General features: G+C 42.4%; 1 protein-coding gene and 1 long non-coding RNA gene across 2 annotated transcripts in view; one reads left to right on the top strand and one right to left on the bottom strand.

Moving 5' to 3' along the window:
• Positions 1-347: 347 nt before the first annotated feature.
• On the top strand, positions 348-10,555 carry LOC149469914 (uncharacterized). Its single transcript, XR_016311483.1, has 2 exons — positions 348-415; positions 10,204-10,555. It is a non-coding gene; the product is annotated as an uncharacterized LOC149469914 (long non-coding RNA).
• Positions 10,556-14,442: 3,887 nt separating this feature from the next.
• Positions 14,443-18,128, bottom strand: part of CASP6 (caspase 6) — a 69,193-nt gene continuing 65,507 nt past the window's right edge. The window contains exon 9 of the mRNA XM_089668518.1: positions 14,443-15,009. Within this exon, the coding sequence (XP_089524644.1) occupies positions 14,777-15,009 (233 nt within the window). The 3' untranslated portion in view covers positions 14,443-14,776. The remainder of the gene's footprint in view (positions 15,010-18,128) is intronic.

The raw sequence follows: 18,128 nt of genomic DNA, 5'->3' as shown, positions 1-18,128 counted from the left end.
GCAATAGACAGGACACCGACCTGGGGACACCAGCAGCCCGGCTCCTCATGGCACTGCAACAAGCTCCCATTGTCAGTATGCCCGCACACCTGTCCTCACACTCACCCTCCTCCCGCTCTCTGTAGCCGGCTGCTATTCCTACGGAGGAGGCTGCAGCACCGCGTCCAGCAGATCCCCATGGCATACTGGCCCGGGAGCGCACACAGCAAACACGGGGACGCGCCTATGCGCGCTCTACTCCTCACAGGAGACCTTCCGTGTGCGCGCCCCCGTACACCGGCACTCCAGACTCATGGTGGGGGCGGAGGGAAGTGATGTGTGTGGAATAGGGAATGGGCGGGGCGTCACCTCAGGGGAGCTAGAAGGATACGTGTGTGGTTATGGGAAGTCTGCAGACGCCTGTACTGGGCCTTCGGTGGGAGTGTGAAGGATCCTTCTCTGTACAGGGGTGGGGGAACAACTTCCCTGTAGGGACTCTTTTTTTTTTTTTTTTTTTTTTTTTTTTTTTTTTTTTTGCGGGGAGGAGGTGCAGTTTCCCTGTACAGGGCTTAAGGTGTAAAAGATTCTCTGTATATGGCTGGGGGGGCACTAACAGGAGGCACAACTTCCCTATTCTAGGTTCATATGGGGGACTGAGGGAGCTTTGTGGTGGTGCAGTACTGGACACATGGGTGGGGGCAGTTTCACGTGGTGGGGGAGAATTGAGGGATCAGTGGTGTTTGATCGTTCACTTCTTACTGCAGAGTTAGAATGATAGTTTTGTTTTTTTAAGTCCATACTTTTAATTTAATCACTTGCCTACAGGGCACTGATACCCCCTTCCTGCTCAGGACAATTTTCAGCTTTCAGCGCTGTCACACTTTGACAATTGCACGGTCATGCAACACTGTACCCATATGAAATGTTTATCATTTTTTTGAGACAGCTTTCTTTTGGTGATATTTAATTTTTTTAAAAACGTTTTTTTCTTAGTTTTTGTTATAAAATTTTGTATATAAGTTATTTTTCTCCTTCACTGATGTACGCTAGTGAGGCTGCACTGATGGGCACTGATAGGCTGCACTGATGAGGCACTGGTAGGTAGCACTGATGGGCATTGACAGGCATCACTGATGGGCACTGAAAGGCAGCACTCATATATGGCACTGATAGGCGGCACTGATAGGCAGCACTGACTGGCATTGATACGTTGTATTGAAAGGCAGCTGAGATGGGCACTGATATGTGGCATTGATGTCCACTGGTAGGCACTGATATGTGGCATTGATGAGCACTGGCAGCTGGCATTGATGGACACTGACAGGTGGCACTGCTGGGGCTCACTGATCATCAGGGCACACTGATCATCAGTGCCCTGATGATCAGTGTAAATGTCCACTCTGAGGAATGCCGATTACTGGCTCTCCTGTCGAGCTGTCAGCATGACAGCTCATGAGGAGAGAAATGCTGATAACCGGCATTTCCCTATTTACATGTGATTGGACATGGCTGATCACATGACAAAGCCGACATCTTTGGCTCTTTCCATTGATTGGTGATCTGCTGTGTCCAAGGGACACAGCGCACCACCGATCGCCGCGCTGTATGGCCGCGGTCAGAGTGGGAGGACGTCATATGATGTCCTCCCAGAAAGAGAGAACCGCCTTGCGCCCGTCATTTCCTTATATGGCGGGCGGGAGGCGGTTAAAAAAAACTGATCAGAAAGGCTCTTTATTGCAAATGAGACATACAATGCCCCTTCTGAAGTAAAATACACTTACCTGCCTGTTCACCATTATCTGGAGGATTTACACTGAGCAGTGCATGGTTAATAGTAGTGGTGCACCAAAATGAAAATTCTGGTGCCGAAAACAAAAATTCAAAGTGCACTTGGCCGAAACCGAAATGCGCTGTTTTTAAAAATTAATATTTATTTTTTGGAAAAAAAATACACTGATTAAAAAAAAATATACCCCAATTTCTTTGTAAAATATGAAGGAGGATGTTACAGCTAGTAAATAGATACACATGTCACATTTTAAAATTGCACACGTTCGTGGAATGGCGTGAAACTGCGGTACTTAAAAATCTTCATGGGTGATGCTTTAAAAATGTCTACAGGTTAGCAGTGTAAAGTTATAGAGGAGGTCTAGTGTGGGAATTCTTGCTCTTGCTCTTGCTCTGACGTTCGTGGTGACACCTTATGTGTGGTTTGAACACCGTGTACATATGTGGGCATGGCCTACGTATGCGTTCACAACTACATGCGAGGACGGGAGCACTTTAAACTTTAAAAAAAAAAATTATTTAATTTTTTTTTTTTTGAACTGTCCCTTTAAAAAATTTTTTAATCACTTTTATTCTTATCACAAGAAATGCATGCATCCCCTGTGATAGAAATTTTTAGTGACAGGTCCTCTTTATGGAGAGATGTGGGGTCTATAAGACCCCACATCTCTCCTCTGCAATGTAAAGCATTGGATAAAAAAAAAGCATTGATCTAGTGCCTTAAAAAAAAAGATGGCTGGAACCAAAAGTGACATCACTCCGGTCCTCCAAGGGCATAGAGATGAGTGGAGGCCATCTTTCCTTCACTCATCTCTATGCCCAGCGCATGGATCGTTCGATAGTTTCTCAGGTAAGGCTGAGAACTGGAGGGTGGCGGGTTTTTTTTGGCACCTGTATCGGTGCTTTTTTTCATATCGGCCAACGGTCGAAAGGGGTGTTTTCGGCCGAAACGTTTCAGCCACCAAAATTTCGGTGCATCCCTAGTTAAAAGCGTGTTCATCAGATGAACTTCAGGACCTTCAACAATGTGGCTGGTGTGTAAGGCAGGACCTGGAAGATACCAAGAAGTACCTGAAGGGACACTTTGAAGAGGAATCCAGGCACATTGTCTTCCATTCCAGGGTGGAAAATCTGAAAAGTTCAACTCCACTATTTTTCAGGAAGCTCCACTCAGCGCATACATCCCTGCCTGAACTGCACAACAAGACCAGAACAAAAAAATTCTGGAAAGGGAAAGAGGCTGTGATGAAAGTGGTCAGTGACTACTACAGCAACCTCAACTCTCTGAAAGAGACAGACATGACTACGGCCGACAGATTCTTGTCAGGTATCACCAAGTTGATAGTACATGTTGTCAGCCACCGATTCTCAAATGATGTTGGAGGGGCACCACTCTCCCATCACATCCTTTAGGTGGAGTAGGACCACTGGCTGAGACAGTCTGCCAGCAGAGCTTTATGGTATGCTGTGGGAACTCATTAGTCCAGACCTACTCGAGCTGTCTGAGGACTGATTCCCTCCTTCACTCAGGGAGTGTGTTATGATCATGATTTTGTATAAATAGAAGAGAAATGTGACTTAGAAAAATATGACATCCCATCTCTGTCCTGTATGTGGATCTCAATATCCTCAAGGTACTGGCCTAAGGCTATCACCAAACTGATCATCCACCTGGATCAGACTTGTGGCATTTCTTGTCATAGGATTGTAAACAGTCTTGCACTTGTCCAGGACACGGTCCAGTTCATCAAAGACTGCCATGTGCTTGCAGCCCTGGACAGTCTTGACCAGGAAAAGACTTTTTACCATGTCTGCAACAGATTCATGTGCAGAACCCGGCACAGATTTGGGCTTGGGGAAACTTTTTGTTCCTGTGTTGACCTGATGTACTATGACATTTGCAGTATGGTGTTGGTGAATGGCTGGAAAATGGACCCCTACCTGGTTCCTTCTGGGGTCAGGCAAGGCTGCCCTCTAAAAGATAAAAGACAAATGCGAGCGCACATCAGAAAAGTCAGGCGCTAAGCACCAAAGGTAACCAACAAACCTCAAATAACCAAAATATAAACGAAAAGCGCAGCGCTAAAATCAATATATTAAAATCAGGTACATATAATATTTAAACAATGTTCATAAGGTGACTAAAAGTGTTCGTGGAGATATTGTATTCAAAGGTGTTCTACGATTTCTCTTAACTCGGTACCGGTGCGATAAGGTGTAGAAAAAATGCACACTCACCGGAACGCATAATATAATGCGCATAAATATATGTAAACTCCTAATGTCATCAGAGGTCATCCAAATGGGGGGTGGAGATCCCTCTCCAGGTGTACAGGTCCTGGTGCTCCTGATGTGGATCAAATAGGTGCCAGAGTCCCCTTTAAGGGATGGATGGGTGCAGCTCAACAGGTATACAGGAGGCTCCTTCTCTGGATGCTGGGTTGTCTGCAAATTAATACTCCCCAAGGTAGTCAAAGTAGGAAAATACCCATAGTGTAGTACAGTGGTCGGCAAGCCGCGGCTCGCGAGCCACATGCGGCTCTTGACACAATTTAATGCGGCTCTTCTGTGTGCCGGGCGCCCGCTCCCCTCCCTCTTCTCGGGCGCCCGGCACATTGGCTGTCAGGATGTAGGCGGGGCAGCGTGACGAACTCCTCTCCTCTCACAGTCCGCCCTGAAAGGTAAGTGAATAGACACAATATGGGGAATGAATTACTATAGGGGGGATGAATTACTATGGGGGATGAATTACTATGGGGGATGAATTACTATGGGGGATGAATTACTATATGGGGAAGGAATTACTATATGGGGGATGAATTACTATGAGGGATGAATTACTATATGGGGGATGAATTACTATGGGGGATGAATTTCTATGGGGGATGTATTTTCAGTTTTAAAAATGTGGCTCTCAAAATAAATTTCAATCGTGGTTTTGGCGAGATTTGGCTCAGTTGAAAAAAAAGGTTGCCCACCACTGGTGTAGTATTAACTTGTTTAATTGGGTAAGATAAAATATCCAGGTAAAAGATCAGACATCCAGGTATGTTAATGCAGGTAAAAACAGAGCAATAGCTGTGTACAATGTGTGCAAATGGGTCTAACCGTCCACAGTCAAAGATGGCCGCCGGAGCTCCACATTGCTCCGGCGGCGTTACGTCACGGCGTTATTGGCACCTTGCGCGTTTCGTGCACCCACACGTCGTCTGAGGGGAACACCAACGCCTGTCCAATTCCTGTACCTTTTGCAGGATATCAGTCTGTCCCTGATGTTTTTCCTGGAGAGAAGTGGCCCTTCTTGACACCAGGCCATCCACTCATGCACTCACACCTGTCTGCTGCCATTCCTGAGGAAGCTCTGCACTGCTGGTGCCCCGATCCCGCAGCTGAATCAACTTTAGAAGATGGTCCTGGCAGTTGCTGGACTTTCTTGGGTACCCTGAATCCTTCTTCACAACAATTGAACCTGTCCCCTTGAAGTTCTTGGTGATCCGATAAATGGTTGATTTAGGTGCAGTCTTAGTAGCACCAATATCCTTGCCTATGAATCCTTATTTGTGCAAAGCAATGATTGTGACGGTCACGGCATCAGACCCCCAGCCCTTCTCACCAACTCGTGACTGAAGGACTAGCTAATATAAAACCACGCTGTCACGTGCGTAACAATGCCACGCTCAGCTGCACCCTGCACAAATATTTTCCAGCTAATGGACCACAATCTATGTACCTGCAGCCTGAGAGCGATTGTTACTGGGTCAGGTTAATTACGCAATTAACCCTTCACACTGCCACCACCGCCTTTTTGTAGAGAAAAGGAGGAAACTCGCCAATATTAGCAATAACACTATGATGTTTGAATAAGTGTCTGTATACACAATGTCACCGCAGACAGAGGTATATAGAGGTTTAAAAACACACAGTAGCACTCTTCAGAGACAGGGATTCTTAGTTTGCATTAAAGAGCTTTAGAAACAGTTCAATACTTTTCAGGAAATAAGATTTATTACTAAAAAGGTCAAAATGGTGCAATAAAAATATTTACAGAAAAAGATGTAGCCTATATGTATATAAATACAGAGAGCAATACGACAACAGAGAGATAACAGAAAAGTTTAGAAAGGTCGAATACTTGCCGTCAGCCTTGGTTTAAGCAGGTCAAGTTTCCTGAACAAAAGGGTACCGTCTCCCAAGTTGGTTCCTGATGTTAAAAGGGGAGAATTCTTCAAAATACTTCTCCAAACCTGACAGCCTTTTTCTAGGAACTCAGCAGGGTGTCTCCTTACAGCAGAGAACCAATCACCTCATTTGGGGAGGGGTGTTTTAGGCGGGGAACTCAGGCTATGGCCAAATCACTCCCAGTTTATATCATGGTCAATAACCTTCCCTAGGTGCATGTAGCTGCCTAGCCACTAGTAGATTAATATGCAGAATGATATCCTGAACGCCCCCGACATCAAACATGCCATATTTCACTATTTCAGCTAGAACTATATGGCGCTCTGCTCTCCTGTAGACTTCAACTAGGGGTGTAAGATATCAGGCGACTCGCATTAAACTGATCTATCCGAATATATGCGTTGCTTCATTGTAATTATTTCCTAGCTTCAGATAGGAAATTATATGGAAAAGTGATTTTTAAAATGTGATGTCTGTTTTACGGCTATCTCGGAATGCGTTTGAAGTCCAGTGAAGGACTGGTTTATGGCTTTACGATTAGCTTCAGAGCAAGAGTTTCACAAACATACTGGGCCCAGGCTAATTGGGGTTTATAACCATGGAGCTACCCCGCTGGGCCTGATGCCTGTAATGTCAGCATACATACAGACCACATTCCTGAGGGAGGGGGGATTGGAGCGAGAAAGGATGATACAAGATGGGGGATCTTTAGCAAGATGGATGACCGCCTCCATCTCTGTACGTACAATTGCTACAATGATGACTACATGTGTTTCTTTGCATGTAAATTAATATTTGTGTCATTCTCAAAACTTTTGGCGAGGGCTGTATGCGCATAGCAAATCACTCCCAATATCAATCCATACATCACATATGGACCGATGCTACAAATATTGATCAAAAAGGGATAACAAAATGAAATGAAACTGTCCAATATAGTGTATATCCAAATTCATATAGTGTCCAAAACAGTGAAAAAGGAAAGAGACTACTAAAAATCTTCTTCCCCATACCACATCCACTCATATGCACTTACCAGAGGGCTAAAATACAAATGCATGTATCATAGCCATACGTGTCTTTTTAAGTCATTCTTCTGTGGCCATTGTCAGGAAACTTGTATGCACTGCACTGACTAAACCCCCGGTGAAAATGGTGTGTTCCACAGAACAGTGACCTAAAAAGACAGTTTCTCATGGAACATTTATTGGATGCAGTAAGCAGTGCCAGATAAGATTTGGAGGACGCAAAGAAATTACCTCAGATTCTAATAGCTGCTCCTTTCCATTTAGGACTTTCGAATAGGTGACCAGAGATTGGAACACTGGAATGACTTTGTTGGCTATGATACATACATTTGTATTTTAGCCCTCTGGTGAGTGCATATGGGTGGAGGAATGCACACTGCTGGTGGTACGGGGAAGAAGATTTTTGTCATCTCTTTCTTTTTGCACTGTTTTGGACACTATATGAATTTGGATATACACTTTATTGATTGAACTTTTCCATTTCATTTTATCACTTTTTAATCAATATTTGTAGTATCGGTCCATATGTGATGTATGGATTGATATTGGGAATGATTTGCATTGCATATATATCATGTATTGATGCTTTTTCATGTATCAGGTAATTTTATGATTTAACGCTGCACTATTCTTTTTTCTTTCCTGAGTACTTATTTGGCAAGGAAGGTGGAGAAGGCAGATGATCTCCTGCTGGAGGGTGTAACTTTTCTGTGTAGCGAGACCTGGCAATGGGTGCCTGTGGCTGTTCACATGTATAACTCCTTCATGAAAGATGACATGGTGTGAGCGCTTCTCCTGTAGTATTGTGACTCTGTGTTGGTGGAAACAAAGCTCACTACTGTCTTTAAAACATTAATTGGCCATAGGCAGTTTTGGGCACAATTCAAGGCCGACGATGAAGGGGTAGGGGGAGTCTGGCATCTCCCACAGGCATTCTCCATCTGTAGTAACCACACTTACTTGTGGTACCCCTGTCAGCCTCTCTTCTGCCGTTAGTGTTTCTCATTTGGACACACTAAAGAAAGCTACAGCACTGGACAGGTATGCCGTAACTGTTTTAAGACAACATGATGTCAGTGTCTGGGGGACCGAAGACGTCACATCTGTGGAAGTGAAAGGCATTTGACAAGATAATGTCCAGAGGTGGTTCATGAAAGGACAGACTCAGGTGCTGCAAAACTTGTGAGAAGGTCAGTGTTGCACCTAAACCCCCCCTAGTCTTGTGCCAAAGCAGTGTGAGATGTTGTGCCCTCCAGTATCCAGTTCCTCTGTTGCTCCTCCCTGTGATGCGGCTGGGGTGGAGGGGGCTAACTCACTTTTGGAGGGTTGTGTCCCTGGTAGTTGAAAAGAGAGGTTGGGAAAGGCCCTGAGGTGGAGGAGGAGATAAAGCAGAGTGTTTAAGGGAATCATAAGAGTCCCAAGTCTCCTTCCTCCTCTAAGCATATTGAGATGTATTCCAGTGACATAAGTGTCATGGGCACGGAGCAGGCCAGATATCTCTGTTCAGCCTTTTGTTAGTCCTGGACAAAAAGTCAGAGAGATGAAGAGCATTAAGGTAGATGAGGCCCCAAGGACTTTCCAGGGAACAAGATCAAGATGTAGATGAATTAACTGCTTTCCTTAACCTGTCTGTTTTAGATGCTGTGGCTATAGTGTTCTTCTCTGAACATGAGAAGCATCTGTTCCTTATACAGGAGGATGACAGTCCTGAAATTATTAGACACGTTAAAATCTGACATTATGTTTACAGGATTGAAACCTGCAAGAGGAGTCCAAAGCTGCTGAATGGCCACATGGCATCACAATGTGGTAGCTTGGGACAGAGATAAATTTCGGGTTTTCATTTTATTTAAAGGAAAAACAAATACATTAAAAAAACAGTTCATGTGGTGAGGGGGAGGTGTGTGTTGGTGTTTTTGAGTTGGGGGGTATAGTGTGTGGTGGTGGTATATGCTAGCATTAATAAGCAAGAAAGGGCAGATTTGTTTAATGAATTAAATTGATTTTTGTTTCTTTTTTAGGTGTTGGATAGTAGAAATGTTTGTGGTTTGGAGGAAGCCTTTCACAGACTTGAATTGAATGTGTTGTAGAAAAGAAGGGGATGGTTTGCATGGGAAGGGAGTATGGAAATTGAATGTGAGTTTGGTTGAGGATGTAATAACAAACAAATATTTATGTTTGGTTAATAAACTTAAAAAATGTATGATTTCAAAAATATAATTGAATGGTGGGAGTGGATGAAGGTAAGAATGAACATTTTCTTTGTAAAAAAAAAAAGATTGTGAAAGGGCAAAATGGGACAGAGAGGAGTATGAAGAATAACACAGAAAATTTGAATATTTAAATGAGTTAAGAAAATTGGGAGAGGATGTGAGATGGAAGAGGCAAGAGAGAGATTGAATAAACATATGGAGCAGAGAGGGTGGGATATATTATCGCAGGCTAAGATTGTGCTTAAAGGAGATAGGGGTATAAGTTTTTTCTTTAGCCACTTGCCTACCGGGCACTTTTACTCCCTTCCTGCCCAGACCAATTTTCAGCTTTCAGCGCTGTCGTACTTTGAATGACAATTGCGCGGTCATGCAACACTGCACCCAAACAAAATTCTTTTTTTGTTTTGTAGATATATAGAGATTTCTTTTGGTGGTATTTAATCACCACTGGGTTTTTTATTTTTTGCTAAACAAACTAAAAAAGACTGAAAAGTAAAAAAATTTAATATAATCAAACAATAGTGCTGCGCTCCCATGCTAATTATTATACTAAAAAATTATGAAAAAAATTTTTTACCATACAATTGTGTCAAAAAAACAAAAATTATTTATATCATCCTCCTAAAATAAATGAAATGTATTAATGACCAAAACCAATAAATTCCCTCAATCCATAAGCAATATATCCCATCATCATGTGTCCAGAAACATATAATAAAGAAAAGTCCTCCTTTCATGAAATATTATAAAAACAAACAAATGGATTTGTTCCAACACGTGGATGGCTGCGGAATAAATAATGCTCTCTTGTGCGCTCACCTCCTTTTCTAGCCCAATATATAGGCTAATATAGCTGTTTATCCTAAAAGGATAGATGAGTACAATGTTGCTCTTAACTTCCTTTGGATGGTTCCACGCTATGATTTTCTAATCATCCACCTGGTGTCTCTCCTCTTTATACTATCCTATGTTGGTCTGAGGATAAATGGATGGATTTTTCTCCTTCTCTCCTCCAGGGGTCTATTCCTCCTTGTATTCACTCCAAAACGGCAGCAGCTGTCATCCCCAGCACAATCAGGAGCAGCACACATCTCTGCAAGATCCCCGTCATGGTCATCCCGCGTGAGCCGCTCTATACACAGCCCGGACTGTCACCGCCTGTCCTAACTCAGCAACTCCGGCTGCTACTGCGAGCTTCTCACGTGATCCCCCACCACCAAGAACTGGGCATGGTCTGTCAAAAAACGGCCCCAACGTCAGGACTGTGGACTGCGGCTCCTGCCAGTCCCGGAAACCAGCGATACCTCAAGGTTTTTTCCCACTCCTGATAGGTTGTCAAGAAATTAATAAACAAATGTTTTATGTTTGTATGGTCATCAAGGATGGAGAAATTGAAGAGAGAAAGAGATGAAAGAACAAATGGAGGAAAAAGGTGTGGTGATTATTGAGCAAATTGTGGTTGTGAAGTATATAAGTATGCGTGTGCGGGATTAGCAAGAAAGAGAATTTGGTGGGGTGCATGTTGAAATATGGAAGTGGAAGTGTGCCATTGTTTTATGTGAGGATTGAGAGGTGTATGAGGAGATATAAATTGAATGAGGTAATGAGAGAGGTGTGGTGTGAAAGCAAGACAGTGATGGGTGCATTAGAGGGAAGAGAGGGGTTGGAGATGGTACGTCGATTGAGTGAGATGCAGAGTAAGAAAGTATGGAAGAATGTATGTAAAGAAAAAGCAGAAGGATGTTGTGTGGATGGCTTTCCATAGGTGCTTGCCAACGAGAGAGGGTTTCAGAGGAGAAGGCTGGTAGATAATAAGGTATGTCCAAGGGAGGGGAGTAGGAGAAGGTAGAACATTACGTCTCGGTGTGTGAGTATGCAAAAGGTGTATGGAAGAGTTTAATGCAAATCGTGAAAGGGTTGACAGGATATGGTGTGAAATGATGATGTTTGGGTTGTGTAAGATTGGGAAGACTGAAGAAATGGTTTTGTGGATGTTGGTAAATTGCATGAAAGAATGTGTGACATTTGTAATAATTGGAGGAAGGAATCAAATCTGTATCCATGGTCTGTGGAAGGCCATATTTATATGCACATTGTGATTGTAAAAATTCTGAATCTGAGGAAGCACAAAAGATCTGGAAATGGAGTTGGAGGGAGTGGAGTAGACAATACTATGATTATTATTATTGTTGTTAGGTTTGAATGTGGGTGGAATATATAAGTTGTAGTAAGTGAAGGGAGGTTTTGTGGCATGACTTTATCCACCTGCCGAATGCTCACAGTAAAAATAATACTAGTGGGCAGCAGGTGCAGGCACAACCATGTATATGTACATGATCAGCCTTCATGCTTTGATTGGACACAACACAATTTGGCAGCTGATTTTGGTTGAAATTAGATGACCAGCTGTGTTCAATCACACATAGATTTCTGTGTTTACAAAACAGCCATATAGTAAAGAAAAAGCAGCACATATCACACACATTACACATTGTTAGGCACGCAATTAATTCCTTGATTGCCCCTAGATGTAACTGTACAATATTAGTACTAATCACTGTATAAGTGTCACTTTTGATGTCAGTGTACCTGTCAGCAAGCGTCAGCTAGTGCCAGATTGCCCCCCCCCATAAGTCACTGACCACTGCCATTACCAGTATACTTTCATAGTTGCCTAAATTTCAGTATATATACCATACCATATACAAACCAATTAATATACACTTATTGGGATTGTTTTTACCAAAGACATGTAGCAGAATACATTTTGGCCTACATTTAAAGGAAATGTAATTTTTTTAAATTGGATATGTTTTATAACAGAGAGTAGATTTTCTTATTTTTTAATTTTTTTTTATATAATAAAAATAAAAACCCAATGGTGATCAAATACTACCAAAAGAAAGCTCTATTTGTGTGGAAACAATGATATAAATTGAATTTGCGTACAGTGTTGCAATTGCCACTTAAACTAGTGCAGTGCTGAAGAGCAAAAAAAAGCTTTGGTCAAGAAGAGGGTAAAACCTTCTAGAGGTCAAGTGGTTAAGTTTTGGGTATTTTGTCTTTTTGAAATACGGTTTTGTGAGGTGAGAAATAAGGTCACATGTCAAGAGATTATGGTTGGGGGATCCTGTAACGATGGGTTTCTGCATATGTTTTAAAGTTCTCTTTGGAGGGAGGTGGGAGGAGTGTGGTATGGTTGATGATTATTTTACATACACTATATTGCCAAAAGTATTGGGACTCCTGCCTTTACATGCACATGAATTTTAATGGCGTCTTAGTTCGTAGGGCTCAATAATGAGTTGGCCCACCCTTTGCAGCTAGAACAGCTTCAACTCTTCTGGGAAGACTGTCCACAAGGTTTAGGAGTGTGTCTATGGGAATGTTTGACCATTCTTCCAAAAGCACATTTGTGAGGTCAGGCGCTGATGTCGAACGAGAAGGCCTGGCTCACAGTCTCCACTCTAATTCATCCAAAAGGTGTTCTATCAGGTTGAGGTCAGGACTCTGTGCAGGACAGTCAAGTTCCTCCACCCCAAACTCGCTCATCCATGTCTTTATGAACCTTGCTTTGTGCACTGGTGCGGAGTCATGTTGTTACAGGAAGGGGCCATCCCCAAACTGTTCCCACAAAGTTGGGAGCATGAAATTGTCCAAAATGACTTGGTATGCTGACGCCTTAAAGAGTTCCCTTCACTGAAATTAAGGGGCCAAGCCCAACCCCTGAAAAACAACCCCACACCATAATCCCCCCACCAAACTTTTACACTTGGAACAATGCAGTCAGGCAAGTACTGTTCTGGCAACCGCAGAACCCAGACATGTCCATCTCGATTGCCAGACAGAGAAGCATGATTTGTCGCTCCAGAGAACACGTCTCCACTGCTCTAGAGTCCATTGGTGGCATTCTTTACGCCACTGTATCTGGCACTTTGCATTGCATTTGGTGATGTAAAATCTTGGATGTAGCTGCTCGGTCATGGAAACCCATTCCATGAAGCTCTCTATGCACTGTTGTTGTGCTAATCTGAAGGCCACATGAGGTTGGAGGTCTTTAGCTATTGACTCTGCAGACAATTGGTGACTTCTGCGCACTGTGCTCTTCAGCATGCACTGACCCCGCTCTGTCATTTTACGTGGCCTACCACTTCATGGCTGAGTTGCTGTTTCCAGTTGCTTCCACTTTGTTATAATGCTACTAACAGTTGACCGTGGAATATTTAGTAGCAAGGAAATTTCACAGATAGACTTATTGCACAGGTGGCAACCTATCACGGTACCATGCTTGAATTCACTGAGCTCCTGAGAACAACCCATTCTTTCACAAATGTTTGTAGAAGCAGTCTGCATGCCTAGGTGCTTGATTTTATACACCTGTGGAATGCTTCAATCCAAAACCCTTCTGGTTTTTTATTGGAGCATTCTGGAAGAAAAAAACCCACTAAACTTGCCTAAATGATGTACAAATACACTGTATATCACCGCTTTTTTTCTGCCAAGGGAACTGGTGTTTTTTTTTTTTAAGCCCAGTGTGCATGCAGCCTTACTGAAAGCATACAGCACCCTGTCACTGAAAGCTGACTGTATTTGCTTTCAGTGCACAAAGTCTGAATACCCAACAAAGCAAAGTGCCCACAAGGGACATAAAAGCTGTTTCCAAATACGTCTGCTGTGTACCTATAGGATTTTAATGGGTCTTTTTAAAATATACAAATAAAAGTAGTTTGTTTTTTGTTTAAAATAATCACTGACACCGATAAACTTACTTAATAAGGTGCACAGGGCAGTAATCCATGACAACTCCTACAATTCGTCTCACATTCAAACTGAAATGTGAGTTCCATTGTGCTGATCGTTTGTATAGTTGTATCTTATATTCTTAAATACTCAGGTAAATGCCAGTTTTAAAAATAGTATTAGTCTAGTCAAAACTAAAATATAAAGTTTCCATTGTAGCGGAGGCAGTTGGCTCTCAATTCCCAACAAGTAATGTGATCCACATGTACTGTATATGCTTGACTAACCCATTGCCATTTAATAACTGTTTGTATTTTGTACTGTATTGGCCTTTGATGGATATTTGCTGTAACCTCCACAAGAGGACCTGCCACTACGCACCCCTTTTTCTTACTTCTTTCATGTGTATTTAAGCTTAAAACATTTAACAAACTTTATTCTTAAAAAAACTAGAATATAATGTTAAATTCTTCAGGACTGGCATGAGAATAGAAATAATGCAAATCAATACAGTATAAATGGGAAACATTCATTAGGCTTTTTTAACCTCATTACAAAACATTGTCAGCTTATAAAAGGCACATTCTAAAAATGACAATAGTTAACAGGATTTTGTGGCTTAAACAATTGTGTACAAAGTTACTGTCTATAAAATAAAGCAACAATCCCTGACAGTAATTCCCTGAGAATTCATATAAAAGTATTTTTACGCTAAAGTGCTGACTTTAGTACAAATAGTAAACGTTTGTCATTTTCTCAAAACCTCTAGATTTTTTTTTTTGTGTTGCATAAAATGACAAGATCTCCCCTTTTTTCCCACTGTGTGTGAAAGCATGAATTATGTCAGGTTTATTTGTGTCTTAAATAGAGCTTTTTGGTTAACATGGAAGCAAAGCAAGGAACTTGTTTTTTCCCAATTGCACTGAGATCTAGGCAGGCTTCAACAGATCGCAGAGACACTTTCCTGTTCACCAGTGTTAGCAGTTCTGTGAATTCCAGCTCCTTGCCGTACATCCTCAGCACTTCACATAGATCCTGAATGTACCAAGACCCATTTATGGTTTCACGGTGAGAGTAGTAGCCTAAAAGGGATTCAGAAACAGGATGTCTATTAATGTATATTATAAACACAAATGTTTACGGCTTCCTCATCAGTATTCAGAATTCTTACAGTATGGTTTGGTTAAGAATGGAAAATATTACTGCTATCTATAAAAAGTTAGTTGCTATCATTTTTCTAGTGCAATTTAGGGACTCAGATGGCAGATTAGTGCCATCCTTTGTGTAGAGCCACTGCCAGATACATGTACAATCAAGTCAGAGCTACATGCAGACAGCTCATTGAAGTGAATGCACATGCAGTACCAGCATGGACACAATCACAAGTCCGACATGTGGGCAGGAGTGGGTGCATGGATCAGCAGCTCTGCATAGGAGGACAGCAGTAATCAGCCTTCTGAATGAACACTAAAGGAGCAGCCAGGGGCGGACTGACCATTTGGAAACTTGGGCACTGCCCGAGGGCCTGGGGTCAGTAGGGGGCCCCATGAGATGCCCCTGGTACCTTTTTAATAGGGTTTTTTAAAGTTTGAGCAAGGACACAGGGGCCCCATGATCTCCTATTGCCTGGGGGCCTCATGAGTTGTCAGTCCGCCCCTGGGAGCAGCTGTCCAGGTAATATGTGGCACATTGCCAATTTTCCTTTTACGCAGGCTTTATATCTCAGCCCTGCAGCATTTCACATTTTTAAGGGCTCGTTCACAATGGAATGGGAGGGAGTGGTAAAAACAGGCAGTTGAAGCATGGTTTTACCAGCCTCTGACCACACATCTAAACTAGGGCATGTAGCCACACAGGGCTCTTTATGTACTTTTGTTTCAGAGCAGAGCTGATAGTAACAAACTACATGCAGACTTTGATGGGAGGTTTTGGTAAGTTATGAAGTTAGAAGATTAAAAAAATAAAATTTGCTTGCAATTTATAATTGTAATAAAACCTGAACCATAGGGATCTTTAGCCAACTCTCCACAGCTTAAAGGATAAGTTCACCTTTGGGAACATGTTACATGTTCCACCCATTATTAGGATGGAACATGTAACATGTTCCCATAGCTGCAGCTGATGCCTCTCTTACCTTAACCCCCCCCCCCCTGACAGTACGGGGAGACTCTCCCCATATTATCTGTCAAATTTGAAAACAGCACGGCCGTGCAGGGCTCCGCCCACACAAACACATCATTTATTCACGGACTTCCGTAAATGAATGAACTGCAAGTCCCGACAGCCTTAGTGGCTGTCAGCTTGTAGTTTCCAATGAACTACTATGGCACTATGGAGTGTCGTAGTTCACTGAAGCTTCCTATCAGAATATCTGCTTGACCGTACATCCCGTACGGCAAGCAGACATTCTGACAGGTCTGCAGGAGACCTGCATGGCATCAGTGATCTACTACGCACAGGTGCAATGCTTTCCAGGCTCCTGTGGACAAAAATAATAAATGCACATTTTTTTTACCTGCAAAAAAAATGTGCATTTATTATTTTTGTCTAAAAGGTGAACTTATCCTTTAAGTCTTTAGGTTCTTACTAAAACCAGTAATAATCAAATTCAGAGACAATTATTTATTATGAAAAAAGAGTAGATACATGTATATTAGTCTTACAGATACAACCGCCCCTCTGAGGGCAGCCATAATGCTTATGCGGCCCTCCTTTATATTATATATAATATTTACAATATAATAATTAACTGTTGTGGGAAGACATAGAACCAGGGTCTGAGGTGGTTAAAAACATTTGCACTTTAAAATAATTTAAAGTGCATAAACAACTAAAACGTTTTTTCCCATTTCTGACAGAGTGGGAAAGGGTTAAAAGCTCTGTTGGGTTTTCCTGTTATTTTGGACTTCCACTACAGAGATTTCCTCTTTCTTCAGAAATAGAAATGCTTTTTAGCACAGTAAGGTAAGGACAGAATCTCTGTCAGCTATTTATTGCTGTCTGTGCCCCTGTTCCAGATTTTTACTCTTTTCCAGTCTGATGAAAACATTGTCAGTGGAACAGAAAGGCAGGAAAAATCTTTCAAATGGAGTTCCTTATAGCAGTAAAACCTTCCTCTTACTATCCAAAAAACTGGAAAAAACAAAAGTTTTGGCAGAACATACTGTATACTTTGAGTAGGTGGTTCTTACAATAGTAAAAGGTAACAAGGTAGTCTATGGCTCAAAACAAAACCTCCATTTAGATATACTGTAAAAGACAGCAAGTAGGGTAACTACTTGAATGTGGTTTTAGTATTTTGCAATCAAAACAGAGCAGGGATCAGACTGAGGGAGGGAAAAGCAGCACAAAGCTCCAATCAGTGTACATGTGCTAACTAGGGACACGCTGATAGGAGGAGACAGCAGTGTGACAGAGAGATATGCTTATAAGTCATATGCATTTCCCTTACTTCCTAATCACAGGCTGGAGTAGAAAAAACAAGTAACCCTAGGTTCACACCTAAGTGTTTGCCGCAGCATTTTGCAGAAAGGCAGTACAGTCCATTTAACATGATTTTCACATCTCCGCCTGTAACGGAACCGGACCCAACTGCGCTTGGGTATTTCCATTAGACTCCCGCTTCCCCGTCCGAACAACGACCACAGACACCACACCTGACCAAACAAGACTAGACGACACCAGTCTTGAAGTAAAATCAGGAAATAGACTACTTATTTTAACACAGATACAAGATATATACATTCAAGGGAACAACCCCCCCCCCCCCCCAATATTGACACAGTGCGGGGCAATCTACATTTAGGAACGAGAGAGACACCAACAGACAGTCCCATCAGGAGGGAGGGCTGCTGGAAACACCCCCCACCAAGCCAATACACACATACATCCCATAATAGTTTGCTCCAAAGCAAGACACACAACGGAACAATGGGATACAACCACATGGCATTAAACAATCCAGAAACCCCACCTATCTCCTAGGCATGTCTACACAATATGAGAACAGATCACCCTATACCCTTAACAGGCACAGGGTGACTTACACATAAGAAGGATATGGGGAGCTGAATCAGGGGTCTCCCCACCTCTCCAAAGTGAGCTGGGTTCCATGGGCCTCCCACCCAAAGTGACTCACGTCACACCGTGTTTTTACCCAGTGCGGTTTTTTGAAAATGTCATGGACTTTTCTGAACGCAAA

Source organism: Staurois parvus, unplaced genomic scaffold (genome assembly GCF_062004578.1).
Source record: "Staurois parvus isolate SC_StPar_1 unplaced genomic scaffold, SC_StPar_1.0 ptg000058l, whole genome shotgun sequence".
NCBI lineage: Eukaryota > Metazoa > Chordata > Amphibia > Anura > Ranidae > Staurois > Staurois parvus.
The sequence above is the reverse complement of the archived record's forward strand: the minus strand, read 5'-3'. Positions and strand labels throughout refer to the sequence as shown.